This window comes from Argiope bruennichi, chromosome 3, assembly GCF_947563725.1.
Source record: "Argiope bruennichi chromosome 3, qqArgBrue1.1, whole genome shotgun sequence".
In the NCBI taxonomy this organism is placed as follows: domain Eukaryota; kingdom Metazoa; phylum Arthropoda; class Arachnida; order Araneae; family Araneidae; genus Argiope; species Argiope bruennichi.
Window position 1 is genome coordinate 21,598,411 of NC_079153.1, and position 27,918 is coordinate 21,626,328.

General features: G+C 29.9%; 1 protein-coding gene across 1 annotated transcript; it reads left to right on the forward strand.

The window, feature by feature from the left end:
* The first annotated feature begins 288 nt into the window (after nt 1-288).
* Nucleotides 289-27,142, forward strand: LOC129963656 (sarcoplasmic calcium-binding proteins II, V, VI, and VII-like). Its single transcript, XM_056078151.1, has 7 exons — nt 289-585; nt 5,921-6,033; nt 9,592-9,644; nt 20,640-20,777; nt 24,581-24,689; nt 25,650-25,747; nt 26,953-27,142. The coding sequence occupies exons 2-7, from the start codon at nt 5,940-5,942 to the stop codon at nt 27,064-27,066; spliced, it is 606 nt and encodes a 201-aa protein (XP_055934126.1). The 5' UTR covers nt 289-585; nt 5,921-5,939; the 3' UTR covers nt 27,067-27,142.
* The last annotated feature ends 776 nt before the right edge of the window (nt 27,143-27,918 follow it).

Below are 27,918 nucleotides of genomic sequence, written 5' to 3' on the forward strand. Positions count from 1 at the left end.
TAGTTTACTGTATTAAAATCTAAAGCGTATATCTGTTTCAAATTTTGAACTAAAAAGTTCTCTAAGTAACTTTTCAAACCGTAGAACAATTTATTTATTTATTTTATTTTTTTACTTTTACTGAACTGGCATCTTAGTACGAACGCATCAGCTAATCATTCACTGATACCATCTGTTTTATCAAACACTGAATAAATAATCCAGAAATCAGTGACTATTTGCAGAAGAAAATTTCGCAATGAGAAGAAAGGTACCAGCAGAGAATAACCACAACTGCGATGAATCTAGTTTAATTCACAATCCAATCAGATAAAACAAATGCACGATTATTTATTCCGCTTGCAGAAAACACCTGCTTTCTTTCTCTCGCCGTTCCGCTGACGTCACTCCCACGTGTCTTTTGTGACAGTGCCATACAAATATAGGTTCCTTTTTTGTTTGTTTATTTACGATTTTTAAGCTGTCATTAATGGCTCTGGTTCGGACCTTGCGAAATATTGGACAGTAAACGCAGGGGAACTGTGCTTACCATTGTCAGTTTGGAAAAACTGCTCTTGAATATGAGTTCTTAATATTATCCGAGAGGTAAGTGCGGTTTCAGAAATTCTAAAGACAGAAGTTCTCTTTTAGAAATAAAAATTTTCTAAGTTTCCAATATGAATTTAGAAATTTTATAATGTGAAATGATAAATATTATAAAACATTTATTGGAGATGCGATCTTCTAGTCGTAGAATGATATTATTTTAAGTTTGAATCGTCTATTATTGTTTTATTTATTCTCAATTATAGCATTGTTATTTATTTATTAAAAACTTTTTTGAATATTTATTGAAATTAGAAAAGAAAGTTTCACTCATAGAAATCTGAGTCATTGAATTTTAAAAGAACTATAAATGACTTTTGGGTAATAATTTACACTAAAGTTTTTTAAGGAAAAAACATTAAATATTAGATAAATTTTTAATATAAAATCTAAATAAAATTTTGAAAAATCAATTTTTTTTATTTAAGAAGCAACTACAGGCCAAATTTATCAACTTTAGGTCCAGTGGTCTGCTCTATAAAACGTTATAAACGATTTTTCCCCACCAAATATGTGTCGTTACTCGTGACCCAATTTGTAGGTAGTTTGCCAACACTAGAACATTATCATATTAATATGAGTAATGGACATAATTTCGTTAGTTTAAACTGTGATAATAATCTGTTGGTGTTTCAATGGGAGGAGGTTTCAATGGGGCATTTATTTTCTCTTGCCTTAAATAAATTTAACTTTCTAGTTTCAAAATAATGCAAGTCTAATTATTACATTAATTGATTACTTTATTATCATAATTTAAAAAATAAATAATTTTTGCTCTTTTCTCTTCCGCAGAAATATACTTCCATCACAGTTTAATAGTTCTTTTTATTAAATTTATGTCCTTAATAAAAAATTCAAATTTTTAAAAATCTTCTTTCTTTGAAAATCAAACAAATTTTGTGAATAGAACTTTATATTATTATTATTGGATGGTAGAATTTAATTTGTCAAAAACAAGCAAATATGTAGGTTTTATTAAAACAAATATGTAATTCTGAATGCACAAATCTTTTTATACGATTTATACAGAGTATTTTATTAAAGTGAATAGCTTATTAATAATATATTAATATTAATATTTTATAAGCAAACTAAATCAAATAAATTGCTTGTTTTTATATGTTAATTGCAAATTCCTTTAAAATATATGACTTAAATAAACAAAGCAAAACAAAATTTGAATAGGCTATTTAAACATTACAATTCTTCAAATTCCTTGATTCTACAATTTTCCTCGTAATAATACATATGATTTGCTGACATAATTTTGGATTACTTTTGAAATGTAACGTATAATCGATACTGTCCTGTAAGATTACTAATGAAATTAGATTTAAATAATTTTAATCATGCATTATCGATTAAAATCATGTATTTAAATATTTTAATCATGCTTAGAATATGTGTTGTCTGTAAAACTTTCATATATGAGATGCTATTGAATCCATTAGACAAAATATCAAGATCCTCTGATGATTCGTCCTAGAATAAAAATGAATTCATTGTAAGAGGTCTATTGAACAATGATAAAAGATGTATGCAATTTTTATTTTAAAAAGTTGATTTTTCTCTCTATAAAAAATGAATTTTCTGGACTTTCCAAATGTTATAAAAAGAACATTCGTTTACAGAATTAATTAACATCTTATTCTATAAATAATTCTAGAATGCCTGGAAACTGTATTTCCCAAAATAAAAATACAAATTTAAAAAAACGCATCCAATGTCTTTTTTTTTTGGAATTTTTTTCTGTTTTATTCTAAAAATAATTCTAGAATGTCCGAAAACTATATTTCTCCAAATAAATAAAAAGCATCCTCTGTTTTCTTTTTCTTTTGGAATTCTTTTCTCTTTTTTACATCCTGTATAAATTTTTCTTACTCCTAGGAAATTAAAATGATATGCACTAGTAAAAACCGATTGAAATACAAATATTAATAGTCAAATTCCTAAACTTTACTTCTGTTTGAAAAATTGTCTTCTTCTTTTTATGTAGTTACTCTATTCCATTTAAACTATTTATGGTAGCTTCAATCGATAATTTTTTTTTAAATTTTTCCTAGTCGAATTTTCTTTTAAGTATTACCATTTTTAAATTTAGGGCTGTTAGATTTGAATTACAGCTTTTCAAAATCAAATTTTCAAACTGAACTTTATGAAACCTAAAATATACACAAATTGTATGAGAGCTGGTTTACAGGTTTTCAGTTTTAGATAGATTCCTATAGGAAGACTAAGTATTACAATGGGCATAAGAAAACTTCTTGAGTTCTTCACCGATCATGGAACCAAGAACCCAAATACACCCTCTGTTTAAATTATATATATATGTATGAATATAACACTTTACCCATGTTATCTTATGAACAGGGTAACTAGAGTAATCTTTTTGGGTTTTAACTGGCTAGGAATATGTTGTTAGAAATTAGAAATGTAAAAATCCTGGACGAGTTTGTAAATGGCCCATCTAGCTCAAAAGGGGTGGAAGTGGTGGAAGGGTTGAAATTTTCATTTCATTATAACTTTCTTAATATTAAAAATATAAAAATAAATTCAGATATCCAAATTAGAGCCTCATTAAGACGAACAACTTTTGTATTTGAAGTTTGTCGATAACAGCAATATTTTAAAAAGTTAGGGGATGACAAATAGATTTTCACGCCCTAATTTTGACTGTTTCTAACACCAACAATGTATGCTGCCAGATAGTAACTAAAATATAAAAGAACCTATTTTTACCTTCTAGCTTGCCGAGAGGAATTTTTCTTTTGTAATTGCTTAACTGAAAAGTTCTGCGTCAGCCGTTTTTAAGAGATGTTTGTTCAGTCTTATGGAACAATACCTTAGAATTATACGCCTTTCCACGCGTTCAAAATCAATATGCCATTAGAAAACAGGTTAATTAGCTATTAAGACTTTAAAAAAATGCACATAATTTTACGTTCAAAACGCTGATTGTTGTTGATAATTGACTAAATTTCAAGTTTTTTTTTTTCTTTCAATAACGCGTTTGAAAAAAAAGTTCGGTTTAGTGGAATGGAGGTTACTATGTCTAAACATCAAAAGTGGCCTCCTGACGTTTTCATATACTTTTTAATAAATGAGATTTTTTAATACATCATTAACACATTCATAAATAATAGTAATAAGGAATGTATTAATCATCACCATTAATGAACAATTAGCATATAATCTTCGAAGATTAATCGCTAGGAGGCGATTTATACACAATGAATATATATTTTGGACACCTTTTCCCTGACCGATGGCATAGAACTGCAGTTGTTACTAAATTGCATACATTTAAGTCATTGTGTTTTTGGATTGTTTTCTTAACAAGCTTTTTTGTAAGTATATATCGATAGGTGGTCAACCGTTTGATTGGTTTGGTTTCAAATTTGATAGATAATCTACCCTTCGGATGTTAAATCCGTGCGCCAAATTTTATCCATCTTGCTCTCTTTGTTTGATAGTTATTGCATTAATTTATATTTGGACAGCCAAACAGCCAGATTTCCCCTTAAGGGATTTTGTTCAAAATTTTAATTGAATAATGTGTAATTTTTCATACACATTAAATTCTGTTTTTGTATTTTCGATCTACGATCAATTTCCTTCTAGGCATTTTGTCAAAGTATACATTGCTCGTTGTCAATAACTTTTTTCATCACATCATTGATATTATCATTAACTTTTTAATTAATTTTCATGTCAAAATGGATCAAGCGCTCTTTGTAGTTGAAATCTTTAGAACTAAAACCTCACGGAGAAGCATCTTAAGCCCCTTCTATTAAAACATCTCCACTTTTGATTTCCCCCAAAGTGAACTTGTATTAAATTGCTTTTTTTATAGATATAATGGAATTCCGGCTTAAACAAGCGTAGCAAAGTTAGCCATTAGCACTCTTCAAAATAGTTTCACCAGTGCTGTAGCAACCGGGGGGGGGGAGGGCTAGAATGGGTATAGATGGCCCGAGCGCCAGCAGTATGGGGCTCTATTTGTACAAAATATTAGAGCATTTGCATTATTTTTTTGAAGAAAAAATATCACGAAGAAGCGAAAAAATAATGCCATCCTAAGCTCTTTCAATATTTATTAAACCACAGATGACGATCGGAGGAGACAAATTGTATTATGCAATGTGCACCTGTTACCCTCGCCGAGCCACTAATCCTCACAACAATTGAAGCACAATGCAAATTCTGTCTGATTACAATCAACATCTACAAGTCCCACGCCTGTCCTTTTCTTATATCAACAATTCCATTATGGAATTGAATTTTCTTTGGTGATGATTTTATTTGGGACAAAGAAGTCAAGTTTCTGGACGTTAAACATGACAGTAGAGATAAGCTCATTGAAATCAGTTAAAGTTCTAAAATTTTTCGGTTTCAAGTTCATTAGTTATTTATATTGATAAGAAGAAATTCTGTTCTTACCCTTTCAAACAGCGTAGTCCTTCATAAATTAGTTCAGCATCCTATCATCCCTTATCTTTCACTAGTCTGGGACTTAGACGTACTAATCCATAACAAAATTGTATAAATACTTCTAAGCAAAATCCTAAGAAAAATTCCTCTCGGCAAGCCGGAAGGCAAAGGTAGATTCTTTTACACCCAAGTTACTATCTGGCAACATAAATTGTTGATGTTAAAAACAGTCAAAATTAAGGTTTGAAAATCATTTTTCAGCCCCTAACTTCTAAGATATTGCAGTTGCCGGAAAACTTTAAATACAAAATATTCATTGTTCGTCTTAATGAAGTGCTGATTTGGCTAATTAGATTTATTTTTCTATCTTCAATATTAAGGAAATTATAGCGAAATGAAAATTTCCGCCCTCTTTGAGCTACATGGACCATTTACGAACTCGTCCGAGATTTTTACATTTATTAACAACAAGCCAGTTAAAATCCAAACAAATCACTCTAGTTATCATATTACAAGATAACATGAGCAAAGCTTATATATATATATATATATATATATATAATTTTTCCCAAAATCTTGTCATGAGAACCATTATAATAGATAGTCTTCTTATAGGAATCTAATAATAATAAATGTTCTAAATAAATCTAATAATAATAAAAAAAGTATGAGAGAAATAAAGGTTACTTGTGAAAATTTGAGAATCGGGACAATAGAAGATTTTATAAAACAATTAAAAATAAAATTCATTAGATAAATGAAAAAACGCAAAAACAGTCTCATTGCCACTCGGCTATTTATAGGCGGGATATTAAAACAGCTGTTTGACATCATTTCACTTACCTCATCGTAAAGAATTCTTCATCTGTGAATTTACATTCCATGCTAATTTGTTTCTTTTCAGATGTCCATACGAATCTACAATGGGCCAAGACATCAGTAAGATTAAAGAAAATAACGCACCTCTTTCAGACTTTCGAAAAAATAAACTTCTTTACGAATTCAATACCTTCTATGGTAAGCTATCCTACAATTCATAATAGATTCTTTTACATTTATTATAATTACTAGTCGCCTTTGGCAGTCAGTCGGTTCGTCAGTATTAATGATCACTCAAATGCTCAATGAATATTTAATGTAACTTTTTTCTCATAATAGGTATTTCAGCAAGATATTTTTAAACTTCCTATTTTGAGAGTCATATTATTCACTTATACTATTATGTATGACTTTATGCCGTTCTGTTCATTATATAACGGTCTCTCTCTAATTTTCTGTAATGCCCCTAAAATTCATTTTTAAAATAAAGTGGAAATGATGAAACTGAAATTATTATAAAGTCGTATTTTAGTGAATCCAAGCATGTCTTCAAAAAAATGCGAGAACTAAAAGCAGAGTCGTTCGGCATTGAAGTCTTATGTCCACTGCAGAATAATTTTCATAATTTTTAATATCTCAAAGAATTATTCAACAAAAATTTCATGGATTTTTCGTAAAACTCCATTTTTTACTTTAATTTTAAAAGGATATAAACGCTGTAAATAACAATATTTTATTTTTTTCGGATTATATATATATTTAAAAAAAATAAAAAATTTCAAATCAAATTCGGCAAATTATTTTTGCCACTCCAACTTTTAACTAAATGTTTCTATCATCTGCTTTCAAATCTGATCGATTTATTAAGTTTTGAATATTAAAATATTAGAACAATAAATATTTTCATGATATAAGGCCAATCACTGTTGAGAAACTCTGGGAGATGATTGGCTTCTTTGAGACTGTCGATGAAGTGTTCTGAAATCACCCGCTTTTATAGAATATTGAAATTTTCATAAATCGGCCAGCTTTAGTGATTGATTTAGTTGATTGGAGTGAAAGTTTTTTTTATTTAAAATATTTCTTAAGAATGTTTGATTAAATATGATTCACAAGGCAGATAAAGTATGTAAAAATTTAAAAGCCGTAATTCTTCAGCAATTATTGATTCACATTATATAAAATATAGTTATTTATTTCATTTAGACCATTTTTTAGCAGATATATGTTTATTACTAAAGGCTGAAAAATTAGCTGTTCTGCTCTGATTAGAGTCGATAGCTTGTACATATTAGCATAATAAACAATATTTGCCTTAAATAAAACTGTTTAATTGAATTAGTAATATAGGTATTGTAAAACATTATGGAAAACGTTTCCTTGCATTTATTTTTCAAAAACATCATATTTCGTATTTATATAATTTCATACAGACACGTGCTGAAAGTTGCATTTTTATATGTATAATTTCGAATGATAGTTAACTTATTTTTTAATTTGAGCTTTTGTTAATATGATTGCAAAGCATTAATAAAGTTAATTTTTTCCCATTAACGTGCTCGTGCAGCTAAAATTTTATTTTTATTTTGTACGAAATAAATTGTTGAAAAATATGATTAAATTATTTTTCAAAAATTCATTAAAAATAGAAATTTAATTTGTTTGTTAAAACATTAGTATCATTGAAAAGATTATTATTTGAACTTCAATATGATGTAAAAACTAATTTTGTTTTGTAATACTTTCGGAATTTATAGCGGAAAAAAGCCAAAATTTCTCTTAATTTTTAATTAATTAAAATTATAATTAAAAATTCGAAAAAATCCCTCTGAGGTGCACATTCCCGGCCGCCAAAGTATAAATGTGCCAAACTTGATAGCTGTAGGTTGAATGGTCTGGCCTGTAGAGCGCCAACACACACACACACACACACACACACATTGAGCTTTATTATAAGTATAGATTAACACAGAATTTTTCAAAATTATTGCTTTGCTTTGTCGCATTCAACTTCAATCTAAAATTTTTATTGTATTTTATTGATTTGATTTTAGATTTAAAAAAAATCTTAATGTTATTTTTGGCACTCTTCAATACACTTAAGTTAATGCAAAACTCTCAGAAATGGGGAAATTGGTATTATGATATAATTCACTATATGATTAGTTTAAATGGAAAATTAAAACAATGACGATTAAATTATGTCAATAATGTCAAACGACTTTTTCAACACAATTATAATTCATTGTTAATATCATTTTTTTTTATTTTCTCGTATACGTAGAGAGTACACAAAGAGAAAGAATTATAACTGTCAAAAAATTCAATTTCGATATTTTGACGAATCTCTTCATTAAAGATTGAATCCGAAAAATGCATTTTTGGAATTATGTACGTCTGTCTGTTTTAAGAACAGGATAAATAAAAAAAAGCCTTGAGCAAGATGGATGGAATTTGATATGCGATCGTAACACAAATGTTTTAGATTTTTGTTAAATTTTGAACAAAATCTATTCAGAAAAAGTTTGCCTGTCTTGCTGACCGAGTGCAAGTCAACTCCATAACAACAAAACATAACAAGATGAGCTGGTCTCCTCAAAACTTTCTCGCATGCCCTTCAATAAAGGTCATATCCTCCTTCTTCGGCATAAAATTGTGAACCTTGGGTAAAGCCACGAATACCATGCGTGGTATTGATGAACGATAGTTACGAAATATAGATCTTTTGTGCGAATTTAGCCTTTTTATTGAATAAAGCCTTTTTATCTATCTATTTACATTTTTGGATGCCTTTTTACCGACCGATTGAGACCAAAGTTTGACATGGAACTACAATAATTGATTAAATAATAGCGCTTATGAATTACTGTATCAACATGCATACAAAAATACGAATAGACAGACGGTCAACCACTAGGCAGATCTGGTTCAAAATTTGCTAAAAAGATGAATAAATTTGCTTACAAAAAATATCTGCAAGCATATCTCGATTGCTGTATTTTTTTGGAAAGATTGAATTAGAAATAAATAACGAAATACCAATCAGAAATTTTTACCAAGTCTTTCCGTCTATATTGTAGTACTTAGATCGAATTCCAAAAATTTTACTTGAATAGAAAAATAAAATATTTGATCAAATTTAGATTTTTTTGAAAGTTTATCCTGCATTAATTAAGTTATCTTAATATTCGAAAATTCATTCCATATATCTTTTTTACTTAAACTGTTTTTCACAAATCAATAACCGTTTATTTAAATGCGAAAAAATAGATGTTCCAACTTACTCTTTCCGGCCTCCTTAACCTTAGGTGGTTCGATAACCGGAAGCAAACGTAGAGCCATGTTCTTGATGGCCATTTCAACAATAAAAGCAATAAAATTGCTGTTATGAATTTTCTTTTCAATTAGATGGAATGGTCATGAATTTTCTTTTCAGTTATCATGGCTGTCTTTCATGATAATTGAATTGGACTATATGAATTGTTGCTTCCCTTCGTCGGGTAGCAGATGATAATTGCTAGAAAAGTAATGAAGTCTTCTTCATAACAATTTACTGTCAATAAAGAATTATGTTTATTATTATTTAAAGTAAATACAGTTAATGCACAGTCAATTAAAATTATATGTAAATATAGCAAAGCAAACGATTTTAAAATATATTCTACTCATTATTGTTAAGTCATTTGTATTTTTATTCAACGAATGCAAAAACAATTCCTTCAGTTCATCATTTTATTTATTTTTCTTGATTTCTAGATTTGAACAAAGATGGGGTGATAACGGAGTCGGACTTTTTCATGGTTCAGGAAGTAAGTGCTGAAATTTTTTTATATCAAGGTTAAATGGAAAACTAGCTTTTCTCATGGAGTTTCAACGTGCATTCATGCATTGAATTATGCAAAATACTTTAGTTTTATTTGAAATTTCAAATATATAAAAAAATCCAGTAAGGATGGTCATAAGTTTATAATTACCTTTCTACAGAGTCCTAATTGTGTTAACACTTTCTGGCTTTATTGAAAACGGTTATTCTTTTAGATCTTAACAGGTGAAAGTAATATATGAGGAGTAATGTTAACTCATGTTAGCTAAACAGTAGATGATATTTCCCCGGATTGAATGCTAGTGTTTCGGAACTGTTAAATGATCTTCCTTTACCTCATTAACACCACAATGGACTTTGTCATTTATAGAGAGTCCCTTGTTGATGTTTTTGAATCCACAACTTTTCATTTTAAGAAGTAAATCGTTGGTCTCTAATTAGTAAAACCAATTCGTTATAATACCCGTTTCTTAGAGAGCACGGAGATACGTTACGATGATCCTTAATTTATTGCGCTGCTATTTGTTATGCTATAATTTTTCTTTATCTACATACAATAAGTGTAGTCATAATCTGTTTACTGTCCAATGGAAATCTTTTTTATTATGAATCCGGATTCAATGCGACGGTACGTGTTAAAAAGACAAGTCAAAGTAAATTATTTGCTTAATGTTTTAGCAGCGAATCATTAATGAAACAGAAACTTGAGAGTGAAACAATTTATAATTGATTTAAATGATATTTTAGAAAAAGGATTTCTTAAGTGCCATAATTTTGTAAGATAACAAACTTTAATACTCCTTAAAAATGCTTTAAAAAAAAAAAAAAGACATTTTAGAGCTGTCTGTAAAACTCTTTTCCTCACTACAACACCAGCTATGCAAGGAAGCGATATTACAAAAGCATAGCAAAATATAAAACGATTGGAAACGAAAGAAAGAATTCCTCCAGTTCACAAATACTATACTAATTTCGAGAGTAGCTATTAATCAGAAAATTAGTGTCACAAACGGTGATTTGAAGGTTAAACGATTTGAAAACAAATGTATAGTGCACCATCCATTTCTGATAGATAATTCAAAAATATTACTTCATTGCACAGTTTCTGGTCGTAAAAAAACTTCTTAGAAATTAAAAAAAAACTTTTGAAACAGTCTGGCAGTCAGAAATACTAAATAAAACACCTAATGCATCGATTTTGACATTTTTTTTATTTTTTACAAAAGCCTCCCGACTCAATTACGTAATTAAGATTCGTTTGTTTCCTCTATTATCAAAATTATAATTTGTATTATAGAATAGAAATATTATATATAATATTATAGAATAATAATATAACATAGAATATAATATATATAATATTATAGAATAAAAATATAACATAGAATATAATGCATATTATTATGAAATATTAATATTGCAAAATAAAATTTAGAGAGACCCTAACCTAAAAAAAAAGACGAAATTCAGTCCCCTCAAATTTAGAGAGGACGACTTCCTCCCATTTGCACCTGAATTAACGTTGCCACTTTGCAAACATAGATAATCAAACAGAATAATCGATCATCATTTTTCAATCATAATTTGAGACTGCATTTTCTTTTGTTTTGATAAGATACTTTTCATCAAAGTTCGTCGTTAGAGTTCAGACTTCAGTTCAATTTCATAATTCAATTCAATTAGCAATAGAATGATTCAAAAAGATCTTACTATCAGCAAGGAACTGAAGGCAACTAATGGATTTTTCACATTTTATTCACACACAGCTATCATATTTACAGGAAATACAAAACAGTACAACATGACATCACCACGTACACAACAAGACTGTCCAATATAAACAAAACCCAGAGGGGGACACTGCGCCCTCGGGCGGAAAACCTTGGACCTCGAGGGGTGTAAATAAATTTTCAATAGTTACTGCCCAATTTAGTCATAATACGCCTGCTGAAGACGGCTAATATTAATAAGAATGATTTAGTCATGCCAGTCAACTTTGAAGAACAATGTATCTCTACAAACGTTTAATGAAAGTAGAATTATAATAATATAATTAAAGCAATATCAGAACATTCTGATTGGTTAAATGTTTCAACCTTAAACCATAAACAGTTACTCTGACATGTCCGAAAGCTGGACATGGATAAATTTGAATGGCTGAACAATACGACAGCATAGGCGGTAACTAAGGTTGAGTACAAAAGGACCATCACCGACCACGGCACAACCCTTCCCGTAGGAAGTTATATCTGTCATCGGTAGAAAGTAACTGATTCACCACCCTGTACCCATCTGGGAGCCGAGAAACACCATATCAAACGTCTGTCTGTCCGGCTGTTCAAATATAAGTCAATACAATAATCACAAAACGAAGAAAATTAGATAGATAAAATTCGGTACATTGATTTAACATCGATAAAATAGACACTTCTCAAATTTTGAGCCAAACTGACAGGGGTTGACCGTCTGTCGGTCTGTACTCCCAGTAAACGCGACGTTTCAAAAACGCCATGGGTCAAATATATCAAATTTGGAAAGAGATTTGTGTCTGCAAATGTAGCTTTGTATCAAATTGGTTGGGAAAATCAGTTGGTTGGGAAAAACAATAATTCGATTTCCAGATATTATTAACTGCATACCAGGGATTAATCGCCAAATAATTCGCCAAGGATCGCACGATAAATTCAGTAAAACTGTTGAATTTACACCAAAGTTTAATATTTCGTAGCTGTTGTACACCATTGTCATGCAAGGTTTTCTCTGGCATAACAAGTTTGTTAGAGAGTTTGCGAGAAAGTTTGGGGAGACCAATCGCGTTGATTTTTACATTTCTTACTTATTTACAAATTACGTGTAAACACACATTTATATGTGCTTGTGTTTATGCGTATGTGTATGTATGTTCGATTGCTGTATAGTGAAAGAAATCCATCACACCAGGTAATGAAAAACAACACTTTATTCAACGAATATTCCAGAAGACATGGGTAAGAAGCGCATAAGCCAAGATGTAGACAAAGAACAGCACTTGTGGGCTGACAGGAAGTTACTAAATAGAAAACAATTATAGCGCTCAGAATCCACAGCTTCTAACTCGCTTTGCAAACTCCACTAAAGAGAATATCGACTGAATTGCTTCAGCTTCTCTAGTGAATAGGTTTTCCAACAAGACTTGGAGCCACATAAAATTGTCTAGAAGAATCATCAGATCTAGGTACCTAATAGAGATAGGAAAAGAATTCTTGGATTTTCCAGAACCTTCATTCTTGTATGTAATTTCTCGTATTTCGTTGTGAAATGATTGCCAAGTATGCCGTGATAGGGGATCATTCAAATAGCATCCATTTTTCAGGATCCATTAAATAATTCTTTTCGGCGATGAGATTAATGTGGCAAGAATGCGCATTATAGAGTGATAATATTGTATCTATAAATATATATATATATATATATATATATATATATATATATATATATATATATATATATATATATATATATATATATATATATATACCCAGAAAGCACCATAACACAACACAGATTCTTCTTTATTAATAGAGAAAAATAAAAGAAAAGGCAATTAAAATTTTAAAAAATCTACTTCTTTGTATTAGATTTTTTAGAAAAATGGTTTTACAGGGAAATGGAGGCACAGGTGATCGAATTTTGCACAATCGATGTTTTTCTGAAGCAAAAACCTTTTCTTTTTTAAAAACAGATATGTTTTGTTTTTTTTAAATTTTGTTAGATTATGGATTTAAGTTAGTCCTTACCAATAAATTATAACATGAATTTATTATAATCTTAATTTTTAAGTACTTGAAATACAACTTATTACAGATTTTTTTTTCTTCCTATTTCAACATATAATCGTATGTCATGTTTTAATGTTGTAAATTTTATGTACGAAATGCATATAGACTGCATTTTTTAATTTCTAAGAATATTAAAATTGTTTGATGACAAATGCATTTCTATAACACAATTTGCAAATCGATTCCTTTAAATTGTATTAGCGACTAGACTGTAAAGTGATTATTCAGTGAAAAGTAACTAAATATTATCCTCTTTGGGCCTGCAAATATTATCCAATTAAAATAACCTACGGTGATTTTAACAAGATAAGTAAAAGAGTGCTCATTAAAAGGATTAGCAAGAAAATGCTTATTAAGAAAGAATTTTTCAAAATTATAATGAGATCTTTAGTTGCAAATCAGTCGAAATTTTAATATTTTCACTCCATTGCTTCGGGGTGTATTACTGAGCAAGACTCATTTTATGCTACTTTAAAATTAAGAAGATTAGCATTTCACTCGTATTAGTTTTAGATCAGCACGGTCTGTCTCTAATTTCAAATTTTTTTTCAATATATATATATATATATATATATACAGATAAAAATCAACTTGAGGCTACCTTTCTGGATTTAAAAATCGAAATTGCTAATGATAAAATTATAGTGGGAATATACGATAAAAGGGATGAATTCAACTTTAAAATAACAAAACTATGTAACTACCATTCCAATCTAAACTCTAAAATTTTCAAAAATCTAATTTTCTCACAAGTTAACAGGATCAAAAGGGTTTGCAATAATAAAAATTCCTATATTGAAGCATCAAACAACCTCATTAAAAATTTAATTAAAAATGAATTTCCAAGAAATTACTGTAATGTCAATTTTTTAATTAAACAAGGTATGGTGATTAATCCTTTGGTTTAAATAAAAATAGAACTTTCCTTGAATATTAGATCACTCAATAGATGGCGCTGGGAGCCTACAATTTTTTACCTAATTTACCGTTAGCATTTTACCGTTAGTGTTTTTAAAAAAGCGGGAATCACAATCGATAGCTTAAAAATTCCTTGACTGCTGATGGTATTTCTGGCCTTTCCGTTTTTTCCTTCAGTGCTATTTTTTGTTTTTATTGTTATTTTTGTTATTGTATTTTTACTTTGTAGTGTTTATTTTCTTCTACTTTGTTGTTTTGTATTTTCCTTTCTATTAAAATGGTATATCTCTTGGGCCTAATTTCAGGGGATTTTCGGGTCATGAGGAATCATTATTAGACTAATGTCTGCATTTCCTCACAGAAAAAATCCCTTTCTTTGAATCCCTGCCTGAGGGTGACCCTTGAAAAAGTCTTCAGGTCGGATTCTTTTTTATATTTTTTTTTGGTTCAAATTTTATTTGGTTATTTTCATTTTCCTATTAACTTGATTTTAATACTTTTATCTCAATTCATCTGTGTTTTAGAAGTAGCTGCAGTTGCGCTCTCTAAATACTATGAAGTTCCTTTTTGGTTTTAGTTTGAATAGGTAATAATTTTTAGTTGCGATTTCGAAACTGTTTTGTTTCGTTTTCAAACTATTTCTTACTATAGATTGGTTACTTATATATATATATATTACGTGTGCGTTTATGCACGCGCGCTATGTGATGATAGCAAATATATTTTATTTTATGCCATTAATATTAACTATAATTAGGATCAAATTAAAAAAAAAAAGAGTAGGAGTGGTTTTCCCAAACCTTTCTCGCATTCTCTCTTATAAAGTTGTTATCCCTGAGAACGCTATTGCATTCATTGGCGTAATATAATTTCGAAATATTAGCTTTTGCCATGAATTTATCATTTTTATTGAATCTCTGGTGTTATTCTTGTCAAGTTTTTTGGCGATTAATCCCTGGCATACCTTAATAGTATTCAAAAATCAAATTTGTGTTTTAGAATTAATTAACTGAAACAAAACTTTGACAAGGAACCATTTATAGTCATAAAACCAAATTTACCATACCAAATTTGATACATTCAAGTCATTACGTTTTATCGTAATACAGTTAGTTTAAGGTGACCATCCGTACTGATTTTACCAGTACAGTACTGGTTTTCAGGGCATAAGTCCTGGTTAGTCATTAAACAAAACCAGTACACGAAAAGTACTGGTTTTAGATTGGAAAACATTAAAACAAAAGAAGTAATAAAATAAAAATAATAAAATTAGAACTGGCAACCCTGATTATTCCATGTGATATCGTCAGGTGTCGCAATCCTTGTTGATTGTCAAAAATAATTTAAATGCAACCTGTATAGAATTCTATGAAAATATACAGGAAAACAAAAATTTGTTAAAAGCAATTCATTCCTCAGAAAAATATAAAAAAACAAACAAAATTAAATAACTCCTTATGTTTTATTATGTTATTATATTAGGTATGGCTTATCATGTTATTTTATGTTTATTATGTTTTATTTTTATATTGTAAAATCATATTTTAGTTTTCACATTTCTTGTGTTTAAATGAACGCAACATTTTTTGATATCTAAAAGTTTTTTTAATTTACTTAGTTATACAGGTTGGCCGTTGGGTGAATTTTTGATAAAAATTTATAAAATTTGGGCGTGACTGGTCAAAATTCATGTTGTCCTGGTCTCAGGTTAAAAAAAATGGTCACCTTAAGTTAGTTATATAGTTATCACGGATCCTTGTTTCGGCTGGGATAGCCTGGTTGGTAGGGCGTTGGATTCGTGTCCCTTGGATTGCGAGTTCGAATCCCGCCGGCCAAAGACTGCCCGTGTGTGTCGCGGCTGGCGCACGTATAAATATGTTGTGGTCACAAAGTCCTCCATGTCGAGAGTAATACCACTGGGGGTACTGAACCGGGGGTACGGATTGCAAAACCGGACCAAAATTTCAATACCGGTATTCGGTATTTTTTAAATCCTAATACCGGGATACCGGTTTTAATACCGGTATTAGAAATTTTTAAAAAAGAAAGAAAACACAGGTGTTCCATTGTTTTATTTCTCACTTTTGTTAGAGAGTGCAAATATCACAAAAATTAATTTGTAACTTATAAATTATAACAGTATAAAATCACAAAAAAGTAAAGAAACATCTTATTTATTTAAATCACAAAAAGTATAAATATCACTATTAAGTCTGTGGTACTATTACAAATTTTTGAAATGCGATCTTAAAAAACATAATGCATCAATTTTGCTGTCATTAAGCCTGAAAAGTAATTTTGTGTAAAAATTACCAGTTGTCGAAAACGCTGTTTCGGCATATTCGCTAGTTGGTGGTACTGTTAGCAATGCGCGATATACTTTTTCCAAGTATTTACCTCTAAATCCCTCATTTTCAAATGAATCGATTTCTCGTCGGATGGTTTTGGATATAGCTGATTTCTGTATTGTATTTTGGTTCATTGAAATTTTTTTATTTATCGCTCATTCTAATTTTTGTTTCAAGAGACAATTCCTTTTCACTATCGACAGTAGTGACATCATAATCTTCGATAATTGAACCGAATTCTTCTGAATGTGGATAGGTTTGTGGGTTAAAAATTTTATGAAAATTTATTCTAAACTTAATTAGATTTGAATCCGTTACTTTCTTTTCTTCTTTTTCATTTTCATTTTTAAAATCATTATAATTATGTAAATACCATAAGACATTTTCTATCTCGGAATGCCTTTCTCCTGTGCGATTTTTCAATGTAATATATAATTCTTCAGATAGTGATGTGTGCTGTTCTTTCAGTGACTGCAACATGAAATTTATTGTTGTATCAGCTGTTAATAAATTAGAATCTCTTCGACGTAATGCCTCAATAGTCAGTTTTATTGGAAGTAGAGCTGATATAGTTCTGGATATTAAGTCGAATTCACTATCTGAAAAATTAAATTACAGGTTTAAGTCGATTATTGCTTTTTGGATTGGATTTCTCAGTTTCAAAAATCGTTTCATCATTAGGAGTAAACTGTTCCAACGTGTTTTAGAATCTAATATTTACATATATTCTGTTTTATTTTCAGTTAGTATATATTTTAGTAATATATCCTTTTTATAGGGGAACGTTTAAATATCTTAACAATTTTTTGAACTTTATAAATTATAGGAAGCAATTCTTGATAGGTTAATATTTCATCCTCATTAGCAATATCTTCTTCAACAATTACATTGTCATTATCTTCATTGTCAATATCACTCTCACTCTTATTTTTTTTTTTGAAAGTTGGAATCCGAAATTTCTATATCCACAGTATTTGGATTCTTCTGTTCTTTATCTTTTTGATATAATACATCTATTACTCCTAATTGAATTCCATGTGCATAGCACAACTGCTGATTTGCACCAATCAACTTCCCAACTTTTTTCATAATTGTTGCTTTATCAGTCGTTAAGGATACAATATTTTCTTTCAGGGATAATCCATGTTTCGCTAATTTAGAATTAAGCCATTAATTAGCTAATTAATTTTGCCCGTTAGGGAGACATAAAAACAAAAACATATACTATTTTGCTATGTTCGCGCTATCTGAACATATAGTGGAGACAATTTTAAAAATTTCTAGTAAATACCGAAAAACCCGTATTTAAACTTGTGAATACCGGTATTACAAAATTGTACAAATGGCTCAAAATACCGGTATTCGGTATCCCGGTATACCGGTATTGCAATCCCTAACCGGGGGTGATCGTTCTCTTATTCAGGTCTAAATTACGATCTGTGGATGAGTGAAGGAAATGCATGAATGAAGTCCGCCACGTAAAAAGAGTTGTGACATGTGTGTATCTAAACCGTACTCTTGGCCCTAGATGGCGCTACTGAAAAAAACAAGAGACGCATTCTTTCCTTAAAATCACTGACTTCTAAAATCAGTGGGCTTCTCTATGATAAGTGCTATTAGAAACAACAACAGCATGTTTCTGAAAGTACGAATCAATAGACGACATCCCTTTGTAGGATTTACCTCAATATTTCTTAGGTGCCTATACTATAGGTGCTAAATCTGTGCATCGAATTTTATTTTCTTCGTTTGTAATAGTTATATCAACTTAGTTTCAGTTGGACGTACAACGGATTTTGCTCAAAATTTGATAGAAATCGACAAATTTGGTGTAAAGATCGTATACCAAATTTCATTCGTCTAGCTCAAAGCTCCTTTGAGTTATCTTTTTTAGAGACAGACGGACATTTTCCAAAAATGTGTTTTTCTAATGAATAATCCGAGTGAATAATGAATAATTTAAATGTGTTTTCTAAAAAATGTGTTAATGAATAATCCGAGATGAACTGAAGGAATATTGATGTTATTACATAACAGACATAAATATTAGAATATTATGATATTATCATATAGATACGAAAAATTTTTTGGGAACTAGCCGCCTTTGACGATTAGTTGGTTTGTCTGGATTAATGTTGATCAGAATTTTAATTCAATATTTTGTGTAATTTGATCTTAATACCTAAGTAAAATAATTTTAATCTTTGAAATAAAAGATATATATCTTGAGATATATAATTCGGAAGCTTTACATCGTTATTTTCATTGTGCTTTGCATTTCTCTAATTTTCTGTTCATTTTTTTATACACCCAATTTATGACATAGGGAAGAGCTACAATAAAACCGATATTCTTTAAAAAATTTCTGCGGTTGCTTGATTCTAAAACTAAGTGTTAATTATACCTACAATGAAATTCCAAAAATATTATTAAGATCATTCTTTATACTGACGTCTCCTCAACATCAAACAATTCAAATCTTCTTATCTTGATCATTAAAATTAGGGTTTATCCCCTAATTTTAGTAAAATTAGGAGAACTAACTAAATTTAGTAGTTTTAGAAATAGTATTAGTAAAACGGAAACGATTTGAGTTTCACTTCAATAATAAAATATTTTCTGGCAACATATATTTGTATTAGTTTTTGAAAATCAATTAAAAATCGAAAATATTACACAGTAAAAACATTTCGCATTAGCAAGATTTTTTTTTTTTTTTTTTTTTTTTTTTTTGTATTTTAAGATAGTAAATAATGTAAAAATTAAATTATTTTTCTACTGTCACGCTAAAATTTCGATTAATTTTTAATTAAATAATTTTTTTCAAAAGTTAATCCGTGGAGCACATTCGCACCTTCCAAAGCACGCATGTGCTGAATTTAGTAGCTCTAAGCTAATAAGCTAGTAAAATGCCGGTACACAGACAAACATATTCATTTTTATTATTAACTAAATAACCAGCTGCTACGCCGGAGCATTGGTAATTTTTAATTTCTGTTGTTACTTAAACGTAATTTCATATCCATCATTTTGTCAAACTCGCAGATATTAAAACCATGTTATTTTAATAGTCTTATTTTAATTCTGATCATTATGCATGAGAAGTTTCTTGATGGAAACCAGTCCCATCATAAGCGTAATTAAAAACGCATTTGTCTAGTTCGTCTTACTTTTGCAGTATTGCAAAATCACTTTTTATTCTTGTAAACTACACCGATATTAAGCAATAAAATTTTTAATTGAATTCCTTCTTCCTTAGATGATAAGCAAATAAAAAATGAAATGAAAAAAAAATTCTTTCAACAATGAAAGAAAATCTCGCTAAGTTTAATGATTTGATGAAGTGATGAAAACAGATTGAATTTCAGACTAATAATATAATTTATTGTCGGCAATTAGGGAAGAAAATATTTTTTTTAAATAATACCGGAAAATCAGGAAAAATATGCAATAGAATTAAATTGATATCATTAAAGAATAACTTTGAAATTCGAAAGAAAGAAAAAAACTCCTTTGTAAAACCTACCTTCCTTTTTCTGTGCGAGTGGCAATATTTTCCGTAATTATAGCGGTAAAAACTCAAAATTCAGTTTAATTTTTAACTAATTAGAATATTTACTAAAATTTCAAAAATTTCCTTTCTGATGCACATTTTTGTTCTCTGAAGATTATATGCGTCAAATTTGATAGCTGTAGATCAAACGGTCTGGCATGTATATCGCCAACACACACACACACACACACACACACACACACACACACACACACACACACACACACACACACACACACACACACACACACACACACACACACACACACACACACACACACACACAGTCATCTTTATTATTATTAGTGACAGAAACAGAGATTAATTTTTTTCCTCTGTTCCAGTATGTGTGCAAGCTGAACGGTTGGGCGCCGGATTCTGAGAAGTACGAAATGACTCAAGATCTTTTCCGATCCATCTGGAATTCCCTTCAGACAGAAGCAGACGAAGATAAAGATGATGCCGTCACGGCTGACGAATGGGTTTGTGGTATTTTTATATTATCTTATGCAAGCCGCCTTTCACGAGCAGTTGGTTCACGGGATCGATGGTTGCTAAGAATTTAAATTAAATAATTGTGTGTAGCAATATTTTAATGCCTTCCACGGCAGAATATCTTTAAACTCCAAATTTTGATAGACATTTAACGTACATTTTAGAAGCCTTACGCTGTTCCGTTCATTGTGCAACTCATTTATTTATTTATTTTTTTGTTTATATCTTAAGCATCTTGTATTATTACAAATAAGAACAACGGTGTTTAAATATGGATACAGTTAAAATAATTTCATCATTACTTGATTTGAAATTAAACCTTAGTTGGTAGTACAACAAAATTTCAAAAATTTTATTAAAAGCAGATCTTAGAGAGAAACCTACTCAATATGGAAAAATAAGTCGAGTCTTCATATTTTTATCATCAACAATGGTGAAATGTCAGGCCAAAATATTAGAAGAAACAATGAAAACGATTTGAACTTCACTTCAATCATGAAATATAGCAGTGCAAAAAAGCTTAATTTCTATAATTGGGTATTGTCTCAATGAAACTTTCTAGCATACTCCCCAATGATGGCGTTATCCCCTTCGTCATTTGCAAAACTTGTGGACCTTTGGCAAGGCTATGGAGCCACGAACGCCGAGATTTTTATTTTCAGAATTCTAATCACATACCAAATTCAAAAACCGAACTAAATGGACGAAATTTGGCATTTCACTGTACTATCAATACTGTAGATGCATAAAAATTTTTGTACCAAATTCTTCAAAAGTTTGCCGTCTGTCAGCTTGTTGACTTGTGGGGATATGAATACAATGACTAAAACACGCAACAGATTATGTAATAGAAATTAAATGGGAGTTATAGACTTTAAAATGATAAACTGTGCCAAATTTTGGACTCACAAGTGGAGGGCGCGTCTTGGAAAATTTAGTTCGGAATGAGATTTAATATAATGTTAGTTTGCTTTTAAGATGTTCATTCATTAAAATATAAAAGCTCAGTAGCCAGCCAATACACACACACACACACACACACACACACACACACACACACACACACACACACACACACACACACACACACACACACACACACACACACACACACACACACACACACACACACACACACACACATACATACTATATCATGTTGGAATTACCTCCGCTATACCAAAGTATCCTGGGTAACTGAATGCACTTAGGTAGGAAACTAAGGCTGAGAAATAATAGCCATCATTAGCTAAAGTATAAAGTCTTGAGCAGGGAACGCTCCATCATTGAAATGGAAATAACTTGATCCCACAACAATATTACACCAACTAGGAAAAAAGGGAAACAACCTCTAAGTCCGAAGTTTCTCATCCCGGTAGGTGGGTGCTTCCAGGTGGAAGAAAAACTATTTTACTGGGTGCCTCATAATATGTGCGCCGTAAAGGTAGGTTAGGTTTACAAAAATATGTCACTTTTGTCAATCAACGATTTTTTTTTTCTTTCTTTTTAACTTATTGGACCAGTTGGGGCCTGCACTATATCAGATCTTATTCAAAGTATAATCAAATAATGATTTAACTTCAAATATTATTTATTGGATTTTCTCCATATTCTTTAATTCGATAGTAAACATATGTTGTATTACTTTTTTAATATATAGCTATTGTATTAGCAGATTATCTTAGAAATCAAAAGCTTTTTATTGCTGTAATAAAATATATAAACATAAACTTCAACTCATCCTAAAAAGTATTACGATATTAATAAGACTTGCGGCTTTTACAAGTGAAAAAAAGGGATGTGTTTACATTCACCTACCAAAATGTGGCTGTTTTATACTGAGATCTGTATATTTTCATTTTCCTGTTCGTAAATAAGAAATTCACTATACAACTATAGTTTTAGATGTTTGTAATACATTGGCAATTTCTTTTAATGAGCTTTTCAAAACAGCCAGTTTCTGACATATAGAAACATACAAATGTAACAGAGTTTTTAATTAAGGAAATAACTATCCTCAGTTTACATTAATCTTTATTCCTTTTAATTTAAAGTAATTTAAAGAAAAATCGCCATTTTCTTCCTTTGCAGAATTAGAATTTGTTTTTTTAAAAAAAAGTCTATTGCTATAACAGAAAAGTAAATAGTTATAGTAAAAAAAAAAAAAAATGAAATGACAGTTTTAATTTTGATATTTACAGCATCGGCTTATTTTGTATATTCTTTTTATATTTTTAAATCTAAGAAAATATTTATGAATTCTTTTTAAACTGCTTTCTTTAACAAAAAAAAAAAAGGAAATATGATTTTTTAATTTTTTGCAAATAAATAGTATTCATAAAAATAACCACATATAAGAAACTTAAAGACATAAGAATAATTATTTAATAATATTCATTTCATTTCAACATATTAAATATTTCGAAAATTACTTTTTTTTATGAAAAATCCTTTTAATTTGACATAAAAACCAGGAAAATATTATTTATTATACAGTAGAGGAATTGATATTAACTTAATATTGAGAAATTTCTTTAAAACTCTGAGAAGTATATGTATGTTTAATTGATTAAAAGTGTATATACATTTAATCTAATAAGGATTAATTTCTTCCATCGCCCATTTTTCTATAAAACTTTCCATTTATCAATGATTTTTTGAAACTGATTAACAATTAAGTTCAACTGAAGTATTAAACTCTTAACATATTAACAATTTAATAATTATGTTAATAATTGTATTATTTATGAATTCTTTTTAAACTGAATTTAAACTCTTTTAAAAAATTTAAATTGCTCCTTTTTTTTGTTAAATAATCCATACTTTGTGGCCTGAATGATCTTAAATAAATAACGTTTTCAGACCCTGAATGCATTCGAGAATTTAATTGTTGTACAATATATATGATAATAAAATTACAAAATTTCTCACAGTTTGAAATTTTTAAATTTTATCGATTAGGTAACTGAGTTAAAATTATTAAAAATTATAACAATATCTATTAATACTTCATTTATTAGAATTTCATAGTGTCTATTAATTCGTCATATATTGACTATAAAAACTATTAAATATATCGGGGTTTCACAGAACTGTTTTCAATTAGGCCCCATACCTCCTAAAGAGAGAGAGAAAAAAGAATTCCATTAGGGGGGAAAAAAAAATTCCAATACGAAAAAAGACGTAAAGGGAAGAGGGAGCGCTTTGTCCCTGAAGTAAGGGGGAAAAAAACACATCAGATAGAATTGAGTTAAATTTACTATAGCACAACAAACAAACTGTACGAATAATAGCGTGTTAAATCGTACGATATGGGTCGGATACAATAATGGCAAGAGAATCAACAACCAATTTTTGGAATACTTTAAAACATATATTTAAAGATCTTGCCAACTGAAGCTATACACACTAATTACGTTGCTACTCATGCAGCTAAATTGTGCTTTTGTAGATTAGTATTCCGTTCAATCCGTGCAGTACATTTCAGATGGTGTTTACTTAATACGCGGATAAAGATCCCTGTACAGCGGCCACTTCGTATAGTGGCTCTTTACATTTCCGATTCCATGTCCTATTGCAAAAGTTAATTCTTTCGGTATGCCTGACATAGTTGGTACCTCTACTTGGAAAACATTATATTACAAGACGCGCGGTTGTCAATTTCATATCCTAGCGAAGTTCGCTATAAATTCATATTCATTCATGATTAATCGGAATTTTTTCTGTCCATTGCAGTTTCAGGTAGAATTTTTTTTTTCCTGGCTAGTTATTATGATTGTTACTGTTGCAGGTCAAGATGTGGGAACAACTGGACAAGACCTTAAGAGGCGGAAGCAGCGCACTGCCTGAATGGCTGACCACCTACTTGTGGTGCAGGTTTAACATTTACGATAGAACAGGTGAATATATTTTTTTAATTCCTTAACCCTTATCCTTGCTCTAGCTTGGGCAGATACTGTATACTCTGGTATTTCAGTATTCTTGCGATATGGGTTATTTGGAGCGGGTTTAGCTATTAGTATCACAAACAAGGCGATGGCACAGATATTAATTAGTTCAAGAATTATTTATTTCCCCTTATTTAAATAAGCAAAAGAATTATTCAAGTAATGCACGTTAAATCTTTACGATTCAATGTGAAAAGTATAAACATTCTTCTTCTTTACTAGCCATACAGCCCCGGATGGGCTTTGCCTTTCACAGAATTCCATTCCATGCCGTCCTGTTCTTGACTAAGGTTTCCAATTTATCACATTAATAGCTGTCAAGTCTTTTTTGAACAATCAATCCACCTAAGTTATGAATCTCTCTCTTTATAGGGTACCTTATAGTTTAGTCAAAAAGATCTTTTTAATGGCTCAATTTGTCATCCAGTCTCATTAATTATCCAATCCATTTAATCCTCAATATTACTGTAAATATAATAATAATAACTGGCTCTTTAAATAATTTGTAAACTTCAGAGTTGGTTTTTCTTCAATAAATATCACATTTAACTCTACTAAATAGGCTTATTAAAATACCTTTTTCAAATATAGCAAAAAATGTAAAAACATTACAAAAGCGCAAACATTTTGTAATGTTTATTGCATTTGGAAGAGAAAATAAAATGTGGAACTTACGATTAGATGCTTCGTGATATATATATATTAACATTTGACATGGGATTTTCACACATGAAGTGAAGTGAATCCATTGTGAAGTATGTAAGAGGCCTATTAAAAAGATAACTGACTGGTGAATTCCATTCAGAAGAAATAAATGTAAACATGAAAGCTAATTAAAAAACTCAACTCATAAGATGAAATAGTTTCTCAAAATCCCAGTGCTTTATCTTTAATTTGGTATATTTTTTTCAGGCGATGGAGCAATCGATGTGGAGGAGTTTGCCTATATCTTAGAGAATTTTGGGATACCCGAACGACAGTCCAGGCAATGCTTCACCATGATGACTCTGGTTAGTTTCCATATTATTTTTTTTCATAATACTGTGTCTCATAAGGTCTTCCGAAAATTTCATGAACAGCGAAACATTTTTGCATAACGAATTGTTTCCAATAATCTTCTAATTTACTCTCTCGCATACGAAGAATTTTGATAAATCTCCACACTACAGACATCCGGGGGGGGGGCTGTCTTCGAAGTTTTTTGTTTTTTCCCTCTTTGTATTCTACCTGTTTAGAATTTCATTTATCTGTTTAAGAAAAGGATAACTTGAAAAATCAAAGGAAAAGGAAGAGGAAGGTATGCGGCTTTTGAATTAAATTTATAGATTTGTTTCTTTTTCGATGAAATCTGTCATTGAGGTTTGTATGTAAGCGTAATAACTCAAAAACTCAGCTAATCGATGGGCATTTGCATTTAGTTTTATTCTAAAAAATTATTAGTGCGTATCAAAGATTGAATTAAATTCATAAAAGGGTGACTATTGTCGATCAATCAAATTCGTAAAATAGTTGAAGGTCTATCATTCAATCTATTCTTCTACATGTGAATGGGACCTGCGATTCCAAGTTCGAAACCCGATACCATCAAAGAACTGCCATATAGGAAAGACCGATGCAGGTTAAATACATCAGAGTTAACGATTTTCCCGCTGAAGTGACAACGGAATCTGAAAAGAGCATTATTGCTTCAGACATCTTTATCGTCATTTGTCCACAGCCTGAGTTGCAAGGTTTGTCCCACAGTAACCTTCGGATTATTTTAAAATATGAAATAAATGTAACTAAAGAGCATAAACTGAAAGAAAAAAAGCAAGCTGGGAAAATAAAATTTGATATGTGATCTTCACATAAAATTTACATCAAAACTCCGAAAAATTATAAAGCTTTAGGTGTTTATTACAGCTCTTGGACCAATTTTGAAAATGTTCTATTGTCTCTATATGTTTTCTAATTACATCTATATTATTATTAAACTACATTTCTCCATTTACTTTTATTTCTCATATTCCTTCAAGAGTACCATTTTGCATTGTAGTCGACCATTCATTAAACATGTAACTACATAATGCCAGAAATGCATATACTCATTATTAAAGCACGCATTTGTACCATATCTGTCTGAAGAATTAATATTATTAGATATTATATTATTTACTATAATTTTTCAGTTCTATTGAATTTTTTTTTTTCCTTACATGAAAATTTCTCTTTTCAGAATGACACAAAACCATTGGACTTTGCGTATTTCTGTGAATTAGCTATCGAGTACTATACGTCGGACGACCCCAGCGCTCTTGGGAACTTCATTACAGGAAAACTCAACTTCTGAAAGAAAAGAAATCTTTGTGTCTACTTTTATTCTTAACTAATGTACTTAAAACAGATAAATAAACAGGCTTTTCATAATTTTGGGAAGTTTTGAATTGGAATGACGAGCTATTTTATCAACAAAACTATCAAAAATTGACATTATAATCTAATCCAGTATAAAAGCAAAATTTCACCTTCCATCAATTATTTTCTATTTAGACGGGGGAGAAAATTAGTTTTAATGACACTTTCACTCATGAACTTATATGCAAATCACAAACACACAAATACTAGCTTAAAATGCATTTGATACATTTATCTTCAATCTGGCATGATACATTCTGAACTCAAGTATCCGATGTTTACAAGGCTGAAAAATGCTTTTACCCACCATTTGAACTTAATATGTTAAATCATTATACAACATTTGACGTTTGGATATATACAAAATCATATATCCAAATTAACCCAAGAAAATTTCCTTCAGATTCCGGACAAATCATAACATATAAAACGATTCTCATGACTAAATTAACTTTCCTATTTTTCAGATATATGGTAAAAGAGACTTGTTAGTTATTAAACCATAATAAACCTATAATAATTACAACACCAAACATTTTTTTCAGTAAAAATTTCGTTTTAATGGTTAAATGTAGGAAGGGGTAGGAATCCATTTGATTCCTACCCCCCCCCCCGAACTGTGTAGATCCATCATGCATGGAACTAGACTTCATAGGAAGTGGGTGTGAAATTAAGAAGGTTAGGTTGTCACTGAGCTATTGGTGTAAAAAGGATTTAGATGACTTAGGAACAGCCTTTGAAGGCGCCTCAAAAAGCAAAATGATTCAGTTTATTTTAAATTTTTAAA